Raw genomic sequence first — 19,616 nt, 5'->3', positions numbered from 1 at the left:
GCAGGTGCGTTAAACCTCTACAGTTTGTCAAGCTTTGCAGTGCAAGCCTCTGTATTACACTGCAGCTTAACAAGTAGGGCAGGGCTTTTCTCTCACTTCCATTTATTTCTCATTTTCCAAACAATATAGTTGGTTTGCTAGTCACATTTGCTACGTCTTATTGCATTTTTGGTCAGACGCTGTCATTGATGCTCTAATGGGTCTGTGCCCTATGGTCTGTAACCCAAAGCCTGCCCACACAACCCGGTCAGAATGCAGGGACTGCTGCGCTTTGAAGATCAAGACTCTGCACGTGGGGATCAGAACATTGCCATGTTCTATCCAACCTCCACCCAAATGGTAATGGTAGATTATTTAAACAAAATTCCAGTAATTAGTATTTCTAAGGTTCACCGGATAACACAGTGTTGCCTCTCTGTTAAGAAGTAATTAAGCATTTGAGGTACAGTTTGTTGTTTTCTTCATAGGTTTATCGGCGGGGACTTCAGGCAATACCTCTTAGTGTTGACCTTTGGATACATTATGTAAACTTCTTAAAAGAAACTCTGGACTCTGGTGATCCTGAAACAAGTAATACAATAAGAGGGTATGTGGAACATTGGTTCTCGGATTATTTAAAGACAAATAAGTAGAACTATTCGTGAATGAAAAACTGGAAGTTTTTAACTTTTATCGATTTCTTTTCACTTTGTAATTTTTTTTTTTTGGTTTTTGGGCCACACCCTGTGACGCTCAGGGGTTACTCCTGGCTACGCGCTCAGAAGTTGCTCCTGGCTTCTTGGGGGACCATATGGGACGCCGGGGGATCGAACCGCGGTCCGTCCTAGGCTAGCGCAGGCGAGGCAGGCACCTTACCTCCAGCGCCACCGCCCGGCCCCTCACTTTGTAATTTTTTGTTTGGAGGCCATATCCGGTGATTCTCAGTTTGTGCTACTGGCATTTCTCAGGGATCACTCTTGGTGGGTTCTGGAGACCATATGTGATGGCAAGAACCAAGCCAGGCTGTCCGTGTGCAAGACAGGAACCTTACCCAATGTACTATATCTCTGGCCTCCACTGATATTTTTTTTAATATTGTTTTGTTTTTGGATTCTGATGAAAGTCCTTGACCCCATGGCATTGCTGTGTGGTACTGGGGTTGAACTGAGTTTGGCTGTAGCCAGTTATCTCCTTGAGTGCAATCTTGTACTATTTCTTTGGCTCCTCTTTCACTTTCTTGTTTTGAGAGCATAATCAGTGTTATAGCTATTTTTGGTTTTTCTATTTTTTTTTAAACACCGTGGTTACAAGGTTGTTCATACTTCAGGTTCTTTTTTTATTTTTTTTCTTCAGATAAAGTTATTCATGATTGAGTTACAGTCATACAATATACAGCAACCTTCACCAGTGCAAATTTTCTGCCACCAATGTCAACAGTTTCCCTCTCAGCCTTCCTGATGCCCTCTTTTCTCCCACCCAGCCTCTCCCACCTGCTTCTGGGGCAGGCATTTTACTTCACTCAGAGCTATTGTTATTGTGCAGTGTTTGCTCCTGGACCATTTGATGTTGGGTATACTTAAACCTATTGAACTATCTCCTCAACCCTCTTTTTCACTATTCTAGTTTTGTTTTTGGGGCCACATCTAAGTGGCTCTAAGGGAGTTAGAATGTGCTGCTCTTTGGTCTATGCTGGGACTGTGACTTGGGTCACTCCCATCGGTGCTCATGGGACCATGTGATGTTGGGTATTGCACTCCGGATTCTCTTTTGTTATTTTTGTTTCTGAGCCATACCTGAAGGTCCATGGTTTACTACTACTTCTTTTTTTTTTGGGGGGGGGGGGGTCACACCTGGCAGCGCTCAGGGGTCATTCCTGGCTTTACGCTTAGAAATTGCTCCTGGCAGGCTCAGGGGACCATATGGGATGCTGGGATTCGAACCACCATCCACAACACCTTACCTCCATGCTATCTCTCCGGTCCCCATGGTTTACTTCTGATCTTGTGATCAGAGATCTCTTCTGGCACAGCTCAGAAGACCACATGGGGTGCTGGAGATTGAACCCAGGTTGCCCTAACCTGTTGTTATATATCTCCAGCTCAAAGACCCAAGACATCTCTATACAGTAATATTCTGTTCAGCCCATTGAACAATCTTTTAACTAGTAAAAATACATTATTTATGCATGATTATAAAAATTCATTTTATTTCTTCCCCTTTTCCAATTTTAATATTTTTTGTTGTTGTTTTGGGTTTTGTTTGTTTAGATTTTTTGTTTGGTTTGGTTTTTGGGTCATATCCAGTGGTGTTCACAATGAGACAAATGCCCTCCCTCCTGTGCTATTGTTCTGGCCCCAACTTTTTGTTGTTTTGAGGCCATGTTCTTCTGTACTCAGAGCCTGTTCTTGTTCATTACTTAGAGATCACTCTTGGTGGTGCTCAGGCACCAGGGTTTTGCTATGAAAACTTAAGCTCCAACCCTAGTTTCACTTATATTCGTTGTCTTGTTTTTATGTCCCTAGTCTCATTCTCTTTATGGTTAATGATTTTGGGTATGTTCTCTCTGATATTCATGCACAAATATGTATCTCTTATATATTTTTTTCTTTTTGTGATGCCAGGGTTGGAACCAGGGACTGTAGTTCGGCTGAGCCACGTCTTTGGCTTCTTGGCTTGGTTATTATGGATCTGAAGATTAGGTACTTTAGTTTGGAGCTGTTGGAGGCCATGAGGGTCATACTAAGTATTGCTGAAAAGTGAGTCACCAGGACTACCCAGCAGTGCACAGGAATAAACAGGCATCAAGTCTGGGTTTCAGGACTCCAGAAAGATTATAGGAGCTTGTCTTAAATCAGGCCAACTCCAATTTTGTCCTCCAGATACTGCTGGGAGCATCAGAGTATTTGACACCAAACAGGCAAACACTGGGCCTCTGGGCCCTGAACTCTCTCCCTAGACTATATATCCTATATTTTTATGCTTTAAAAAAGTTATTTTTGGGGCTGGAGACATAGCATGGAGGTAAGGCATTTTGCCTTGCATGCAAAAGGACAGTGGTTGAATCCCGGCATCACTTATGGTCCCCCAATCCTGCCAGGAACGATTTCTGAGCATAGAGCCAGGAGTAACCTCTGAGCGCTGCCGGGTGTGACCCCCAAAAAAACCAAAACAACAACAAAAAAAAACAAAAAAAAGTTATTTTCAATCATCAAAATTTCATATATATAAAATATATAAGTATGTATTTATACACATACACATATATGGGAAATAGGGAGTTTGGTATCACACCCATTGATGCTCAGGGCTACCCAGGGCTGTTTCTGTGTTATTTCTGGTGGTGCTCAAGGGACTTTGCAGTGCCAGGAGTTGAACTGGGGTTTTATCTTCTGTGCTCTTTTCAGTTTTCTTTTCTTCCTTGATTTTTGTTTTGTTATTGTTTTTTTGTTTTGTTTTCAGACCACACCCAGCAGCACTTGGGTTACTCCTGGCTCTACACTCAGAAATTGCTCCTGGCAGGCTTGGGGACCATATGGGATGCCAGGATTTGAACTGCTGTCCTGCATGCAAGGCAAATGCCCTACATCCATGCTATCTCTCCTGCCCCTATTGGGAAGTTTTTCATACCAAACTGGTTGATTGCTCATTATCTTAAAAAGAACCACATTGGAATTTACAACTTGTTGTCTTGAATCAATTTTTTTTTTCTTTCCATTTTTTGGTCACACCCGGTGACACTTGGGTTACTCCTGGCTATGCGCTCAGAGATTGCTCCTGGCCTGGGGGACCATATGAGATGCTGGGGGATTGAACTGTGGTCTGTCCTAGGCTAGAGCTCAAGCCTTACAGCTCATGCCGCTCAGTTTCTTGAAAGAAAAGATTTGTCTTACTTATTTTTTAAAATTTTTTTTTTGGGTGGGTTGGGCTATACCCAGCAAAGCTCAGGGATTACTCCTGGCTCTGCACTCAGAAAAATGCTCCTGGCAGGTTTTGGAGACTTTATGAGATGCCAGGGATCAAACTCAGGTCCATTCCTGGCTGGCCACATGCAAGGCAAACAACCTACTGCTGCGTTATCACTACTTGTGTAGAAGCAAACTATATTGAGGCCCCGTGAATAGCAAGCAGGTTGACATTCTGCTAATTCCTTTTTATTTTTGAATTAAAAAGTTGTTGTGGGGCCAAAGCAGGAGGACAGCAGATAGGGCATTTGCCTTACATGTTGCTAGCCTTGGTTTGATCCATAGTATCCATGTGGTCCCCCGAGCCTTCCTGGAATGATTTTGAGTGCCGACCTCAGAGAAATGCCTGAGTGCTGTGTGATGTAGTCCAATAACCAAAAAAAAAAAAAAAAAAGTGTTTTGGGGCCACATCTGGTGATGTTCTGACTCCTCAGGAATTACTCCAGGTGGTATTTAATGGACCATATGGGATACTGGGAATCAAACATTAGTTGGCTATGTACAACACCTGCATACCTTACTGCTTTACTTTCTCTCCAACTCCTAGCTAATTGCATTTAGAAGTCACATATTTTGTGAAAAGTACAAATAATTCATAAATTTCCATTTATAGCATGTTCATCTCATAGTAACAATAAAAATTTGAAGCAAACTTGTTTATAATTTTTTACTTTCAGAAATGTAGCAGTTGTATAATCATAAAAAGACACAAAAATGTTTCACTGTATTTAAAAAATTAATTAATTATTTATTTTTTGGGGGTCACATCCAGTAGCACTCAGGGGTTACTCCTGACTCTAGCTCAGAAATTGCTCTTAACAAGCTCAGGAGACCATATGGGATGGTGGGGATCGAACCTGGGTTCATTGCAGGTCATCCACATGCAAGACAAACGTCCTATCGTTATGCTATCACTCCGGCTCTTGCTAAGAAACACTTTTAGTGCACAGGATTAAGTCTTTGTATTGCTTTTGTTTGGAGGGGGGATACATCCATTGGTGCTCAGACTTAGTCTTACCTGTGCTCAAGACCACTTCAAGTCTTGTTCAGGGGGCACCATATAGAGATTTTAGGATTGAACCAAGGTTGCCCTATCTGAAATACTACCACTCCAGCCTCGAGTTTAACTTTTGGGCCAATGAAATGGTACAGTGGATTGGGTGTTTGTCTTGAATAAGGCGAGCTAAAGTTAGATCCAGAGTACCTTATATGGTCCCTAGGAGTGATCCCTGAACACCACTGGGTGTGACCCAAAATTTAAAAATAATTTTAAAAAGAGCATACCTCGGGGCCGGTGAAGTGGCGCTAGAGGTAAGGTGTCTGCCTTGCAAGCGCTAGCCAAGGAAGGAAGGACCGTGACCGCGGTTCAATCCCCTGGCATCCCGTATGGTCCTCCCAAGCCAGGGGCAATTTCTGAGTGCTTAGCCAGGAGTAACCCCTGAGCATCAAACGGGTGTGGCCAAAAAAAAAAAACAAAAAAGAGCATACCTCACCAATATACATATATACACACTTACACATTAATTTCTTTATGTATGGGCTGGAGAGATAAGCACATCTGTAGGGCATTTGCCTTGCATGTGGCAGATCCTAGAGGAACCGGTTCAATTCCCAGCATCCCAGGGGCTATTTCTGAGTGCTACCAGGGTGGCCCAAAAGCACATCTGTAGGGCATTTGTTTCATGTGGCAGATCCTAGAGGAACCGGTTCAATTCCCAGCATCCCAGGGGCTATTTCTGAGTGCTACCAGGGTGGCCCAAAAACCAATCAATCGATAAAGTTTAAAAAAAAATTTCTTTATGTAAAGCATTTTCTATGGTTTTGGCACATCTTTTTTAAACTTTGATTAGTGTTGCTTTACAGAGTGTTTCCCGCTTACTGTTCAATTTTCAGTCCTTTTTGGTGTGGTGGGGGAGAGGTGGTTTGGGCCATATGCAGCAGAGCTCAGGATTTACTGCTGGCTCTTTATTTTCAGAGATCATCACTCCTGGCTAGGGTGCAAGGGATTGAATGAAACAAAGTTGATTGGGTGTAAATCAAGTGCTTTAACCTTTTTTCTGTCTTAGCCCTCCATTTTCAGTAACTCCAGGTGAACAAATCTCTAGCCCCAGGTGAACGAGTCTGTATCGGTGTCGCACAAGAAATAAACCAAACCAGGCTGAGGGTGAAACACTTGTAGTCTGGCCATCTTCTATCTAGTATGGAACACATGCTGCCTGCCAGAAACACCTTTTTTATTGATTATAGAGACCACCCCTAGGTGGGGCGGCTATCCTGAGCCTGTCTTGCCCAGGTTTACATATGACTATCTGTGTTTTGAGTGAAATCAGATTGTAAACAATTATAAAGAAACTAGGGATAAATTTTGTTTTAGGTAAAATAAGGTGTATGCTGTTGAATCTAGTTGGTTTTAATATGTCACTTGCTGTTACCATTTATTCTTATTCTTCATTAGGTTGTGTTCGCCAGGTTTTCTTTTTTTAAATAACAAGTAAGATAGTTTAGAAATGTGAAATGGAAAAAAAAAATGTGAAATGGGATCTTTCTTCCCACTTCTATTGTGTTATTACTGATGTCTTTCTTCAATTTGATCAACAGTTGCTTTAAGTATTTTGTTGGCCCTTCATTGGGTGCTTATATGTTTAGAAGTGTGATTTTTTTTTTCTTGCTACAACTTTCCCTTGCTTAGTTAGAAATTCTCATCTCTGTCTCTTAAATCACCCCAAGCTCAGAGCTGGGAGTAGCCCAAGAGCACTATCAGATGTAACTCCCCAAATAAGTGTTTTTGTTTCTTTAAATAAGGTTGCTTGAGAATGAGTTTACAGTTGAGAAAGCAGAACCAGGGAAATGTACTGGTGCCAGTTTTAGGGGTGCTGGGCCTATCAGTGCCAGCCTGACATGAGTTATTGCAGCAATCTAAAAGTGCTCAGAAGCCATCAGGGTCATTCATACCTGGCGATGATCAGGATATAGTTCCTTGCTGGCACTTCAAGTCAAGGCCTTGAAAAAGCTAAATACAGACTTTCATCACTTTGGAGTTAGTTTCCCAGAACTCCTGTTCTGTTCTGATGGTCAAAGAGTTCACATAGTTGTTGGTATTTGAGCACTTTAATGTGGTGGTTGCTGGGAAAGAGCACACAATGTTGTCATGTTGCTGAGGACCCCAGATTGCATGCAGTAGTACCACTGGGATCTCCCTTAGCCTGTGTTGGGTGATGCTGGAGATTAAATTTTTGACCTTATGCTTGGAAGGAAGGGACTGGATCTGGAACTGTCTAGTATTAATTTCCTCTCTTTGGATGATGCACAGAATTCATCTCAGGCCTCATAACTTTTTTATTTTTATTATTTTGCTTTTTAAACAAGTGCTTTTGTTTTCTGTTATTCCTTCTTTATTTCTCTTTCTCTGTAGTAGGCAGTTACGTATTGAATTTAACATCCTCTAAAATGATGTAGACTATTCTAAGTACACTTTATTTTGGAAAGACAACTTAAAAGTAATTTAATTTTTCAGAACTTTTGAGCATGCTGTTCTAGCTGCAGGAACAGATTTCCGATCCGACAGACTATGGGAAATGTATATAAACTGGGAAAATGAACAAGGGAACCTGAGAGAAGTTACAGCTATATATGATCGTATTCTTGGTATTCCAACACAACTGTACAGTCATCATTTTCAGAGGTAGGTGGAAAATCAGATTTTTAAATTGCTCAAGCAGTTTCTAGGGCATTCAGTTTTGAGTTTTATAGCTAAGCTTTTAAAATGTTACGTGAAATTTAAATATTTTCTTGGTTTTGGGGCCACACTGTGGTGCTCAGGGGTTACTCCTGGCTCTGCTCTCGGAAATCACTCCTGGCAGGCTTGGGGAACCACATAGGATGCTGGGGATTGAACTTGGGCCATCGGTGTTCAAGGCAAACACCCTACCGCCGAGCTATCACTTCTGCTTGTGCAAAATTCTTTTAGATGCCATTGGGAAAACAGTTCACAATTCATATATGCTTAACATTTTACATTGTTTTTAGAGCTAATTAAATGTTAAGTACTTATACAGGGTTCTAGACAAAAGGGTCTGGTTCTCTTTACCCAGTGGTCAGCAACCTGTAGCTCTCGAGCCACATATGGCTCTTTACACTTTTAATTTGGCTCTTTTGTCTTTCGGGTGGCCGCTCCAGGAGTCAGGACTCTGCTCCTAGCCTCTGTCAGTGCGCGCCCTGTGTGGCTCTCAGAATAAATTTCGATCATGGTTTTGGCGAGATTTGGCTCAGTTGAAAAAAAAAAAAAAAGGTTGCCCAAGATACCCTTCAACAGATGAATGACTAAAGAAACTGTGGTACATATACACAATGGAATATTACGCAACTGTCAGGAGAGATAGTCATGAAATTTTCCTATACATGGATGTACATGGAATCTATTATGCTGAGTGAAATATGCTGAGAGAGAAAAACGCAGAATGGTCTCACTCATCTATGGGTTTTAAGAAAAATGAGACATTCTTGCAATAATAATTCTCAGGCACAAAAGAGAGAAGGGCTAGAAGTTACAGCTCACCTTATGAAGCTCACCACAAACAGGGATGAGTTTTGTTAGAGAAATAACTACATTTTGAACTATCCTAATAATGAGAATGTATGAAGGAAATAGAAAACCTGTCTAGAGTACAGGCGGGGGTTGGGTGGGGAACAGGGAGACTTGGGACATTGGTGATGGGAATGTTGCATTGGTGATGGGTGGTGTTCTTTACATGACTGAAACCCAAACAACACAATCATGTATGTAATCAAGGTGTTTAAATAAAAAATATATTAAAAAAAATAAAATAAAAAAAGGTTGCCGACCACTGTCTTTACCCATTGAAGAATTCCCAGAAAGCAAGGTAATTTCTCTTTTATTGAAGGTATTCAAAACATTGAAATAGATTTAATAACTGATACCAAGCCATGCAATATGTCACAAATAACAGATGCTTACTTTAAATTATGTACAAGGTGATGTTTTTGTTTGTTTCCTAATTTTGGGTCACTGGCAGAGATGCTCAAGTGTTATTTCTGACTTGTTCTCAGGAAGGCCCCTGGAATTATTTGCGGGAAGCTACAGGCGGGACGTGATTACTATCTCTCCCACCTTTTTTGTTTGTTTCTTGTCCATAACTGGTGGTGCTCAGGGCTTGCTCCAGGAGTTACTTGGGCCATGCTTAGCAGTACCGGGATGCTCACATTCAAACCAGTGTTACTGCTACAGCTGCCTGCTAAGCAAGCATCTTAATCTTTGTACTGTCTCTCTTGCCTCTGTGTTACTTTTTTTTTTTTTTTTTAAGTTTTTGGGTCACATTCAGTGTTGCTCAAGGGTTGCTCTTGGTCCTCTACTCAGGATTTACTCCTGACAGTGCTCAGGGGACCGTAATGGATGCCAGAGACCAAAACTAGGTTGGGCAGGTGCAAGGCAAGTGCCTTACCTTCTGTACTATCTCTTTGGCTCCTGTGTTACAGGGTTTTTTTTTTGTTTTGTTTTGTTTTTGGACCACACCTGCAACCTCCCGTGGGGGACCCCCGACCCTCGGGGGTGTGGAAATGAAGGTTGCTAGTTATTAGTGGGTTTGCCCGAGCAGAACCGACCTGTAAAGAAGAACTTGAGAAGTTAGTAAGAAGGGCCCTCAAGACAACGCATGCTGTTCAAAAAAGGGATTTATTGTCGGGGGGAATCAGCTTTTAAGGGCTGAAATACGTCAGAGGGTGTTACAAGTTTTCCACCAATCACAGTTACAAGCATTCATTAGCATAAGCTGGGGCAGGTAATAGGGAGGGGCAAAGAGGTAGACCTGAGCACGTTTTACTAAGAGTTTATATAGAAAACACAAGATCCAAACAGAGTCCCACAAATTCCACTCAGCAAGCACAAATAAAACATTAGCTGTAATCCTAATAACCTTTTGCTAACAAAAAGGCAAGTTGCTCTATATTTTTCTTTCTGGCTGGATGTATTGGGCTGCTTTGAATTACTTTAGTATTTGTCTATTTCCTTTGTTCTCAAGGCATGGGCGCCGTTGGTCACGTGGGTGACCAGATTAGGAATTACTGAGGTGTTCTATGTTCTAGGTTTCATCAGCTAGGCTCCCCACACACACCCAGTGACACACAGGGGTTACTCCTGACTGTGCTCAGAAATCTCTCATGGCTTGGGGGACCATATGGGATGCGGGGGGTATTGAACCACGGACTGTCCTAGGTCGGCCGCATGCAAGGCAAATGCCCTACCACTGCACCACCACTCCAGCTCCTCCTGTGTTACAGTTTTAAGAGCTGTCAGTATGCTGCTGCTTTCAAGCTGTATTAAGATTTACCAGAATATATGTAAAAACCAATGAAAACAAAATGCAGACTAATCCTTGGTAATACTAAAGGTAGGGATAGCTAAAGTGAGAAGAACCCTTGAAGGAAAACAAGGAACTCTTAAATTTTCTTTTCTCAAGAAAACTCATGGTTTCTTGGAGGAAAAGCATGAAAATAGTAAATAAAAACTAAAGAAGGGGAAAGTTCAGAATGGAAGGAAAGGTAACAGCATTAAGTGCTGAAGACATTGTTAAATAGAGACTGTACAGTGAAGTAAGTTTCATTTGATTTTTCCTGTATGTGGTACTTGGTGACTTTAATGAGAGGAGTTTCATAGTATTTGCTGCAAACCTTTTGATTCAGAGTAATTAGTTGGTGAAGGAACTGCAAACATTGGTTGATTGTTCGTAGTTATTGGGGTTTAGATTATTATAGTTAGTTTTGTTTTGTTTTGGGGCCATACCTGGTGTGGATTTACTTCTGTCTCTGCTCAGAAATTACTCCTGGTGGTGTTGCGTAACTATATAGTGTGCTGGGGATGGACTGAGTCCAAGAGAGCTGCCTTATCTGTACTTTCTTTCCCTATTACAGGTAATTTTATAGTAACTTTGCTGGGCCAGAGCAATGGCACAGCAGGTAGGGTGTTTACTTTGCACACAGCAAATACGGGTTTGATCCTCAACATCCCATATGCTCTCCTGAGCACCGCCAGGAATGATTCCTGAGCACAGAACCAGGAATAACAACACCCCCCCCCCCAAGTACTGCTGATTGTGGCCCAATAACAAACAAATTTGATAGAAGCTTTGTAAGATGAGTATTGTTTTAAGATACGGGTAAGAAATACTGAATTTAGTGACAGAAAAAATAAGCTTTGTTGGAAAAGAGTTATTGCACAGCAGGTAGGGCAGTTGCCTTGCATGTGGCTGACCCAGGTTCGATCCCTGGCATCCTATATTGTCCCTCAAGCCTGCCAGGAATAACTTCTGAGCACAGAGCCAGAGTAACCCCTAAGTGCCGCTTGTGTGGCCCCAAAACCAAAAAAAAGAGTTTTGCTTAGTTTTCTTTGAGGGCCATCTCTGGCAGTGCTCAGCATTACTTCTGACTCTACTCAAGGATTATTCCTGGCAGTGTTTATGGGAGTTTATGGGATTACAGGGATTAAACCTGGGCAGCTCCCTGGAAGGCAAGTGTTTTACTCACTGGCTTTTTTTTTTTTTTTTTTTTTTTTTTTGGTTTTTGGGTCACACACGGCAGTGCTCGGGTTGCTCCTGGCAGGCATGGGGGACCATATGGGATGTCAGGATTTGAACCAATGACCTTCTGCATGAAAGGCAAATGCCTTACCTCCATGCTATCTCTCTGGCCCCCCTCACTGGCTTTTTTGTTTGTTTTACTTTATTTTATTTTATTTTATTTTATTTTTGTTTTGGTTTTTGGGTCACACCTGGCAATGCTCAGGGGTTATTCCTGGCTCTATGCTCAGAAATCGCCCCTGGCAGACTTGGGGGACCATATGGGATGCCAGGATTCGAACCAGCGACCTTCCGCATGCAAAGCAAACACCTTACCGCTGTGCTCTCTCTCCAACCCCTTGTTTTATTTTAGATATGTACCTGGATTTGCCATACCTGGGTTTGCTTAAGGCTTATTCCTGGATCTCTGCTCAGGCATCATTCCTGGTGTGCTTAGGGGACCCTTTGGGGTGCTGGGTATTCCACTCAGGTCAGCCACATGCAAGGCAAAAACTATTTGTTGTACTGTTGCTCCAATCCCCAAATGACTTGTCCACTGTACTTTTTTTTTGTTTGTTTTTTGGGCCATACTTGGTGGTGTCTTGGCAGCCACAGCGGACCATTTGGGATGCCGGGATTCGAACTACGATTGGTCCTGGGTCTGCTGCTGCAAGGCAAACTCCCTACCGCTGTGCTATCTCTCCGGCCCCTCCACTGTACTTTGCTTTTTTTTATTTTTATTTTTTTAAGTTTTTGGGTCACACCCGGCAGCACTCAGGGTTTCCTCCTGGCTCTACACTCATAAATCGCTCCTGGCAGGGCAGGCCCAGGGGACCAAATGGGATGCTGGGATTCGAACCACCGTCCTTCTGCGTCTTAAGGCAAACGCCCTACGGCTGTGCTGTCTCTGGCCCCACTGTACTTTTCTTAAATGTAATAACTAATGAAGAGAACTAGGACTTAAAAATTTATTTTTGTTCATGTTTCTCCTTTCTATAGAAAGGCAGGAAAAAAACAAGTCTGCGTCGTTTAATGGAGGATAGATGTTTACTTCAGAAAGAGTATTATATGTTGGAATTCTTGTGATAGAGACCTTAATATGGAATCTGAAATTAGGCTTCCTATGTAGAGCATATATTTCATTGTCTTTCTTTAGATTTAAAGAACTTGTACAAAATAACTTGCCTAGAGATCTTTTAACTGGTGAACAGTTTATTCAGCTACGGCGGGAATTAGCTTCTGTCAATGGACATAGTGGTGATGATGGTCCTCCTGGGGACGACCTGCCATCAGGGATTGAAGACATCACTGATCCAGCAAAGGTAACCAGACTCAGTAAAATATTCGGTGTATGAGGATGTAGACTTTTTGTCCTTTGACTTGGTATATATGGTAATCGTATGAAGTTAATTTCTGACAAGGAAAGTGGGAATTCTTTTGCTGATGTATAGTTTAAATATGAATTTAAGGTAGATAGTCTGCTTTGTTAGGTAACACTTGGTAATAACTCAGAAAATAGTTTGCCTAGGTTGTGATCTATGTAGTTTGTTTTGGGGCTGTACCTGACAGTGCTAACACTACTTTCAGATTTGAAATGTTGGAGTTTATTTCTGTCGGTGCTCAGATAATTGAACCCTTGTCTCCAGCATGCATACTTTTGGCTATACAACAACATGGTCTTCCTCCCACCCCTTCTTTTTCCTTTCTCCTCCTCCTCCCTCTCCCTCTCTCTCCTTCCCTCTCTCTCTTTCTCTTTCCTTGCCTCCCTCCCTCCCTCCCTCCTTACCTCCCTCCCTCCCTCCCATTCTCTTCCTCTTCTACCCCTTCTCCCTCCCCTTCTCTCCCTCTCCCTTTTCCTTTCCCTCTTTTTCTCTCCCTTTTTCTCTCATCCCTTCTCTCCTTCTTTCTCCCTCTCCCTTTCCTTCCCTCTCTCCTTCCTCCCCCTCTCCTCCCTATCTCCATCCCTAATCACTTCCTGCACAGAGCTAAATAAACTTCAGAGCACCACCAAGTATGCTCACAAAACCAAAATGAAAGAAAAATGGGGTGGGTGAGGTGGCGCTAGAGGTAAGGTGTCTGCCTTGCAAGCACTAGCCAAGGAAGGACCGCGGTTTGATTCCCCCGGCGTCCATATAATCCCCCCAAGTCAGGGGTGATTTCTGAGCCCTTAGCCAGGACTAACTCCTGAGCATCAAACAGGTGTGGCCTGAAAAACAAAATTAAAAAAAAAAGAAAAGAAAAATAGATACAAAATAGTACAAGGAAAGAGGAAAGTAATATATGAAACAATGATCTATTAGAAAATTCTGTTTTAAGTATATTAATGTGCTTTATTGTATTGCGGTCATACTTTACAACTCTAAGATTAAAGTATATGTGAATAATGTAAGCAGTGTTATTTAAAAAATTAAATATTTGACTTGTGTGATTGATTTTTTTCTTTTCCTTTCCAAGCTAATAACAGAGATAGAAAACATGAGACATAGAATCATTGAAATTCATCAAGAAATGTTTAATTATAATGAACATGAAGTTAGTAAAAGGTGGACATTTGAAGAAGGTGTAAGTTTTTGCTTTGTATAGTCTCTTTTTTTTTTTTATTTGATAACTTGAAATGTTTGTCCTATTGCTGCCATTATATTTTCCATCATTCATGTATAACTTTCAAGTGATCCATTTTGGGTATTTATATTTTGTGGCCACACCTGGCTGTGCTCAGCTTACTCCTGGACCTGTACACAGGGATAACTTCTGGAAGGGCTTAGGTAACTAAATGGCATCTAGTTGGCCATGTGCAAGACTACAAGCACCTTATCCACTATACTATCTCTCTACTTTTTTTTTTTTGTGGTCTTTGAGTCACACCCGGCAGTGCTCAGGGGTTACTCCTGGCTCCATGCTCAGAAATTGCTTCTGGCAGGCACGGGGGACCATATGGGACACAGGGATTCGAACCGATAACCTTCTGCATGAAAGGCAAATGCCTTCCTCCATGCTATCTCTCCGGCCCCTATCTCTCTGATTTCTATTTTAGGATCTGTATTTGTTTTTATTTTTTGGGATCACACCCAACAGTGCTCAGGGCTTACTCCTGGGTCTGCACTCAGAAATTGCTCCTGGCAGGGCTCGGGGGACCATATGGGATGCCTGGGATCGAACTCAGGTCTGTCTTGGATTGTCCACGTACAAGGCAAATGCCCTACAACTGTGCTTTCTATTGCTTTGGCCCCATAAAACATTTTTTTTAAAAAACAACTTGAGTTTTCATTTACTGGGATTTTGTCCTAATTACTTTTGAAATTTTTGTTTTTTATGTGCCTATTTCACCATTTCTCTACTTCCCCAGCTTTGAGGTACCTCTGTTCTGGTTTCTGTTTTTGATGCTTTTCCATTTCTAGCTTTTCATGTGAACATTGCATGAAACTATTTTTATTTTTATGGCTAGTTAGTAAAATGATTTTTTATCAATGAATATGTAGTATAATCATAGTCAAAAGTTACAGGAGCCTCTGTTACTTCATAAGGTCCTCTTGGCTCCTTTACTGTGAGTAATTCCTATTCTGCTCTTTCCTAGCTCTTGTTTTACTTAAAACAAAATTTTTTGATATTTGGTCTACTTTCAGTAGTACCCAGGAGTTGCAACTAACTCTGCACTGGGAGATTACTCCTAGCAAAGCTCAGGAACCATAAGCATAGAGCCAGTAGCACTTAAGGGTGTGGTTCAGGAACCCCCAAACAAAATTATAGTCAAAGGATAGCAGAACAGGTAGGGCATTTGCTTAGCATGTGGCCAACCTGGATTTGATCCCCATTGTCACATATGGTACCCTGTGCATCACCAGGAATGACCCCTGAGCAGTGCCAGGTGTGACACAAAAAACAAATAAAAATTTTTGTTATTATAGTCAGACTTGTTTTGGTATTGAACTTGGTTTATGTTCATTGTCATATCATGCTTTTCTCTTTTTTTACACAGATTAAAAGACCTTATTTTCATGTAAAACCATTGGAAAAGGCACAACTAAAAAACTGGAAAGAATACTTAGAATTTGAAATTGAAAATGGAACTCATGAACGAGTTGTGATTCTCTTTGAAAGATGTGTCATATCATGTGCTCTCTATGAGGAGTTTTGGATTAAGGTAAGAAAATGATAATTCTCTGAGACTTCAATATATTATAAACATTATCTAGTGACTAACCTATTTTGTACTTCTGTTGAATGTTGTTCATATAACTATATCTGTTGCATTAGGAGATGGTCTGCTTGCAACCAGATTTGACTGCTGCATATGCCAACCTCGTTGCCTCTCTTCGTCCTTCCTTACAGAAACTAGTCTAGTGGTTCAATAAAGGTGCTGAATGGGTTTAAAAATAGAATTTTATCGTTCTGTCACAAATTTCATGGCTTGTTCAACTGTAAATTTTTCAGTATTTCCTCTGTTTCTGTATGTAGTATGCCAAGTACATGGAAAACCATAGCACTGAAGGAGTGAGGCATGTCTTCAGCAGAGCTTGTACTATTCATCTCCCAAAGAAACCCATGGTGCATATGCTTTGGGCAGCTTTTGAGGAACAACAGGGTAAGAATTAGGAAATGTCATTTGGTATTGTGGGGATTTTATGACAAGGATACAATTACAGGAATTGAGTTAATAGACTGTAAAGGTTGAGATAATAAAGGCTTATGATTTGGGGGTCATTTCTATTTTTGTTTGTTTCTTTGGGCAACACCTCGCCATGCTGGCTAGTTAATTCTGATGCTCAGGGAACCATGTGGGGTGTCAGGGATTGAAATCATGTCAGCTGCATGCAAATCCCCTACCCATTCTACTATCTGTCTGGTCTCCTTATCTTATTTCTTTTTGGCTCTTGGTCTTTTTTCTAACAATTTTGCTCAGAATACTCTAAATGTTCTAATAGACAATGTTTAAACAAATGAGCCTAATGGTTTAATGTATAAATTAAACTATAGAAACAATGTATAAACAAATGAGCATTGGACTGAATGTAGCTTATTTTAATATATTTAAATATATTATTTAATATATTTTAAGATAGTCTGGGATATAGCATAAATATTTAATTACTATTTCTAGGTAATATTAACGAAGCCAGAAATATCTTGCGGACATTTGAAGAATGTGTTCTAGGACTGGCAATGATTCGTTTGAGAAGAGTGAGTTTAGAACGACGGCAGGGGAACATGGAGGAAGCTGAACATCTGCTTCAAGATGCCATTAAGAATGCCAAATCAAATAACGAATCATCCTTTTATGCTATCAAACTAGCACGTCATCTTTTTAAAATACAAAAGAACCTTACAAAATCAAGAAAGGTGCTTTTGGAAGCAATGGAAAGAGACAAAGTAGGTATCTTTTTAAACTTTCATTAAAAACTTTTTTTTTCCATTTCGGCAACAATGATGAAATATTGTTCTGTATGTAATGCATCAATTACTAATTGAAGACAACAGTCCCTCTAAACTGATGTTGCCTTTCTATTAAAAAATGAAATCATAATAATTAATTTTACTTAATTAAATGGTTGTGAAAATGAACTCTTGAATTAGAAAGTAAACAGCATTTGGGGGGGGGGGGGGTTTGGATTTGGATTTGGTTTTTGTGCCACACCTGGCAGTGCTCAGAAGTTACTCCTGGCATGCTCGGGAGTCCATATGGGATGTGAGTTGGCTGCGTGCAACGTGCAAGGCAAATGCCCTATTGCTGTGCTATCTATCTGGCCCTGAATAGCATTCTTTACTCTTTTTACATGTGAGACTGGTCCCTGTCTTCCAAACTGGTCGACGGGCCAGCAGTTAAAATTCAGACATTACAGGCCTTTCTATATCCCTGAACTGGTTGGTGCTGGTCCCTGGACTGGTGATTGAAGAGTGCTGGTGTAGAAATATTGTGACACTTTTTGATCCCCTAATTTATTAGGGGCTTTGGGGCGGGGGCAGAGGGTTAGTTTGGGCCATACCCTTCGGTGCTCAGGGCTTACTCCTAAAGCTCTGCTCTCAGGAATCAATCACTCCTGGTAGGCTCCAGCAGACCATCAGACACCAAGGATTAAACCTTGGTCAGCTGTGTGCAAGGAAGTATCCTACCCACGATAGTATTCACTCTGGTCCTAGTTTATTTCTTTACAACAAATTTACTGGTTATTAAGCATCATAGTGAACTCAGAGGAGTAATATAAAAATAAAATGGCAATTGCCTACAATTATAGCAGATGTGTCAGTGAGATTCTTCCAAACTTTTTTCTCTGTTGACTAAAGGAACCATATAAATATTTTTTATGTCAGATATTTAGCATATAACAGTTTGCTTTCAGCTTTTAGTTTAAGATGCTTATCTTCTTATAAGACTTTTAACTCTCGGGGATAATTTTAGAGATGATTTTTGGTTTTACTTTATCATGGTAAGGTCAGATAAGCCTCATTATACTGAAGATAATGCTTGAAGTTTTAATAACTGCATTTAACAACTTGTGTAGGTCAGTAGGTAGCTCCAGTTTTCTTTTTGATCTGTTTTTACACATGTGCTAAAATAAAATGCATATATACTAAAAATAAAATTACATTGTAATACAATTTTAATCAAAATTTTTATAAAGACATAAAATTAAAGCATTTAAAGATAATGTGCTCTAATAAAATATTTTAAAATATTAATATTATTTTTATACAGGAGAACACAAAATTATACCTCAATTTACTTGAAATGGAATACAGTGGTGACCTCAAACAAAATGAAGAAAACATCATTAATTGTTTTGACAAAGCTATACATGGTTCATTACCGATTAAAATGAGAATTACGTTTTCTCAAAGAAAAGTGGAATTTCTTGAAGATTTTGGTTCAGATGTTAATAAGTAAGATCTCAATTGTTTATTACCTTTTAATAGTGAGATGAGTATTTTATATTTTTGGCTGGGAATTTGATGATCAGTACAGGTTAAAGCAGTTAAATTTTAAAATGCATGGGGCCGGAGCAATAGGACAGCAGGTAGGATGTTTGCCTTGCACACGGCTGACCCAGGTTTCATCTTCAGCATCCCATCCTGCCAGGAGTAATTTCTGATTGCATGTGGGCCTTCTGCATGCAAAGTACTGTTTCAGACCATGTTTTAATACACTTTCCTGCTGTCTTGAAATTTTATCAGTGATGGGGCTGGAAAGATAGCACAGCGGTAGGGCGTTCGCCTTGCAAGTGGCTGACCCAGGACCAAAGGTGGTTCAAATTCCAGCATCCCATATGGTCCCCTGTGTCTGCCAAGAGTAATCTGTGAGGGCTACCAGGTGTGTTCCAAAACCAAAAAGAGAAAAGATAAAGAGGAATAAAATATAAAACTTGAGGTTGGAGAGATGATAGAGGTTAAGGCACTTGCTTTGTATTCGGCTAACCTCATATGATTCCTGAGCATAGCCAGGCTAGAGTGAACCCCGAGCATTCCTAATCCCTAGAGAACCAGGATTGAGCCTTATGGTCCAAAAGCAAAACACAAAAGTTTTCTAGGTTTCTTTTTTCTCAGATTTAGATATAAATTTAGTTTTGTGAAAGGATATATGCTTAAAAGGAAACATGATTTTTATCTTTTTTTTTTTTTTTTTATTTGGTTTTTGGTTTCTGGGTCACACTTGGCAGCGCTCAGGGCTTCCTCCTGGCTCTATGCTCAGAAATCACTCCTGGCAGGCTCAGGGGACCATATGGGATGCCAGGATTTGAACCACCATCCTTCTGCATGCAAGGCAAATGCCCTATCTCCATGCTATTTCTCTGGCCGATTTTTATCTTTTAAAACTTTTCAGGTTGGAATTTGGTTTAGTTAGCAGTAGAATGCATTCATAACATGGAACCTAGAGCAAAAGGAAAATTTAAAAATATAATAAACTGTTTTCAATGTCTTAGCATAAAAATTTAAATGTTAGGGTGATTTAGAAAAATCAAAAAAGAAATGGGGGCCGGAGAGATAGCATGGAGGTAAGGCATTCGCCTTGCATGCAGAAGGTTGGTAGTTTGAATCCTGTCATCCCATATGGTCCCCCGAGCCTGCCAGGAGCAATTTCTGAGCATAGAGCCAGGAGTAACCCCTGAGCGCTGCC

At 40.7% G+C, this 19,616-nt stretch overlaps 1 protein-coding gene and 1 non-coding gene across 3 annotated transcripts in view; both read left to right on the top strand.

Annotated features, from left to right (window-relative positions):
- PRPF39 (pre-mRNA processing factor 39) overlaps positions 1-19,616 on the top strand; it is a 36,429-nt gene that overhangs the window by 10,720 nt on the left and 6,093 nt on the right. Inside the window, exons 4-11 of one of the 2 annotated variants that reach the window (XM_049768339.1) lie at positions 468-586; positions 7,456-7,623; positions 12,666-12,831; positions 13,964-14,071; positions 15,486-15,650; positions 15,965-16,091; positions 16,608-16,876; positions 18,201-18,385. In XM_049768339.1, the coding sequence (XP_049624296.1) occupies positions 468-586; positions 7,456-7,623; positions 12,666-12,831; positions 13,964-14,071; positions 15,486-15,650; positions 15,965-16,091; positions 16,608-16,876; positions 18,201-18,385 (1,307 nt within the window). The remainder of the gene's footprint in view (positions 1-467; positions 587-7,455; positions 7,624-12,665; positions 12,832-13,963; positions 14,072-15,485; positions 15,651-15,964; positions 16,092-16,607; positions 16,877-18,200; positions 18,386-19,616) is intronic. The other variant, XM_049768340.1, reaches the window with a different exon arrangement.
- On the top strand, positions 16,923-17,006 carry LOC126002780 (small nucleolar RNA SNORD127). The gene has a single exon (XR_007493417.1). It is a non-coding gene; the product is annotated as a small nucleolar RNA SNORD127 (small nucleolar RNA).

The sequence above is a fragment of the Suncus etruscus genome, chromosome 2 (genome assembly GCF_024139225.1).
Source record: "Suncus etruscus isolate mSunEtr1 chromosome 2, mSunEtr1.pri.cur, whole genome shotgun sequence".
NCBI classification, from domain to species: Eukaryota; Metazoa; Chordata; class Mammalia; order Eulipotyphla; family Soricidae; genus Suncus; species Suncus etruscus.
The sequence above is the reverse complement of the archived record's forward strand: the minus strand, read 5'-3'. Positions and strand labels throughout refer to the sequence as shown.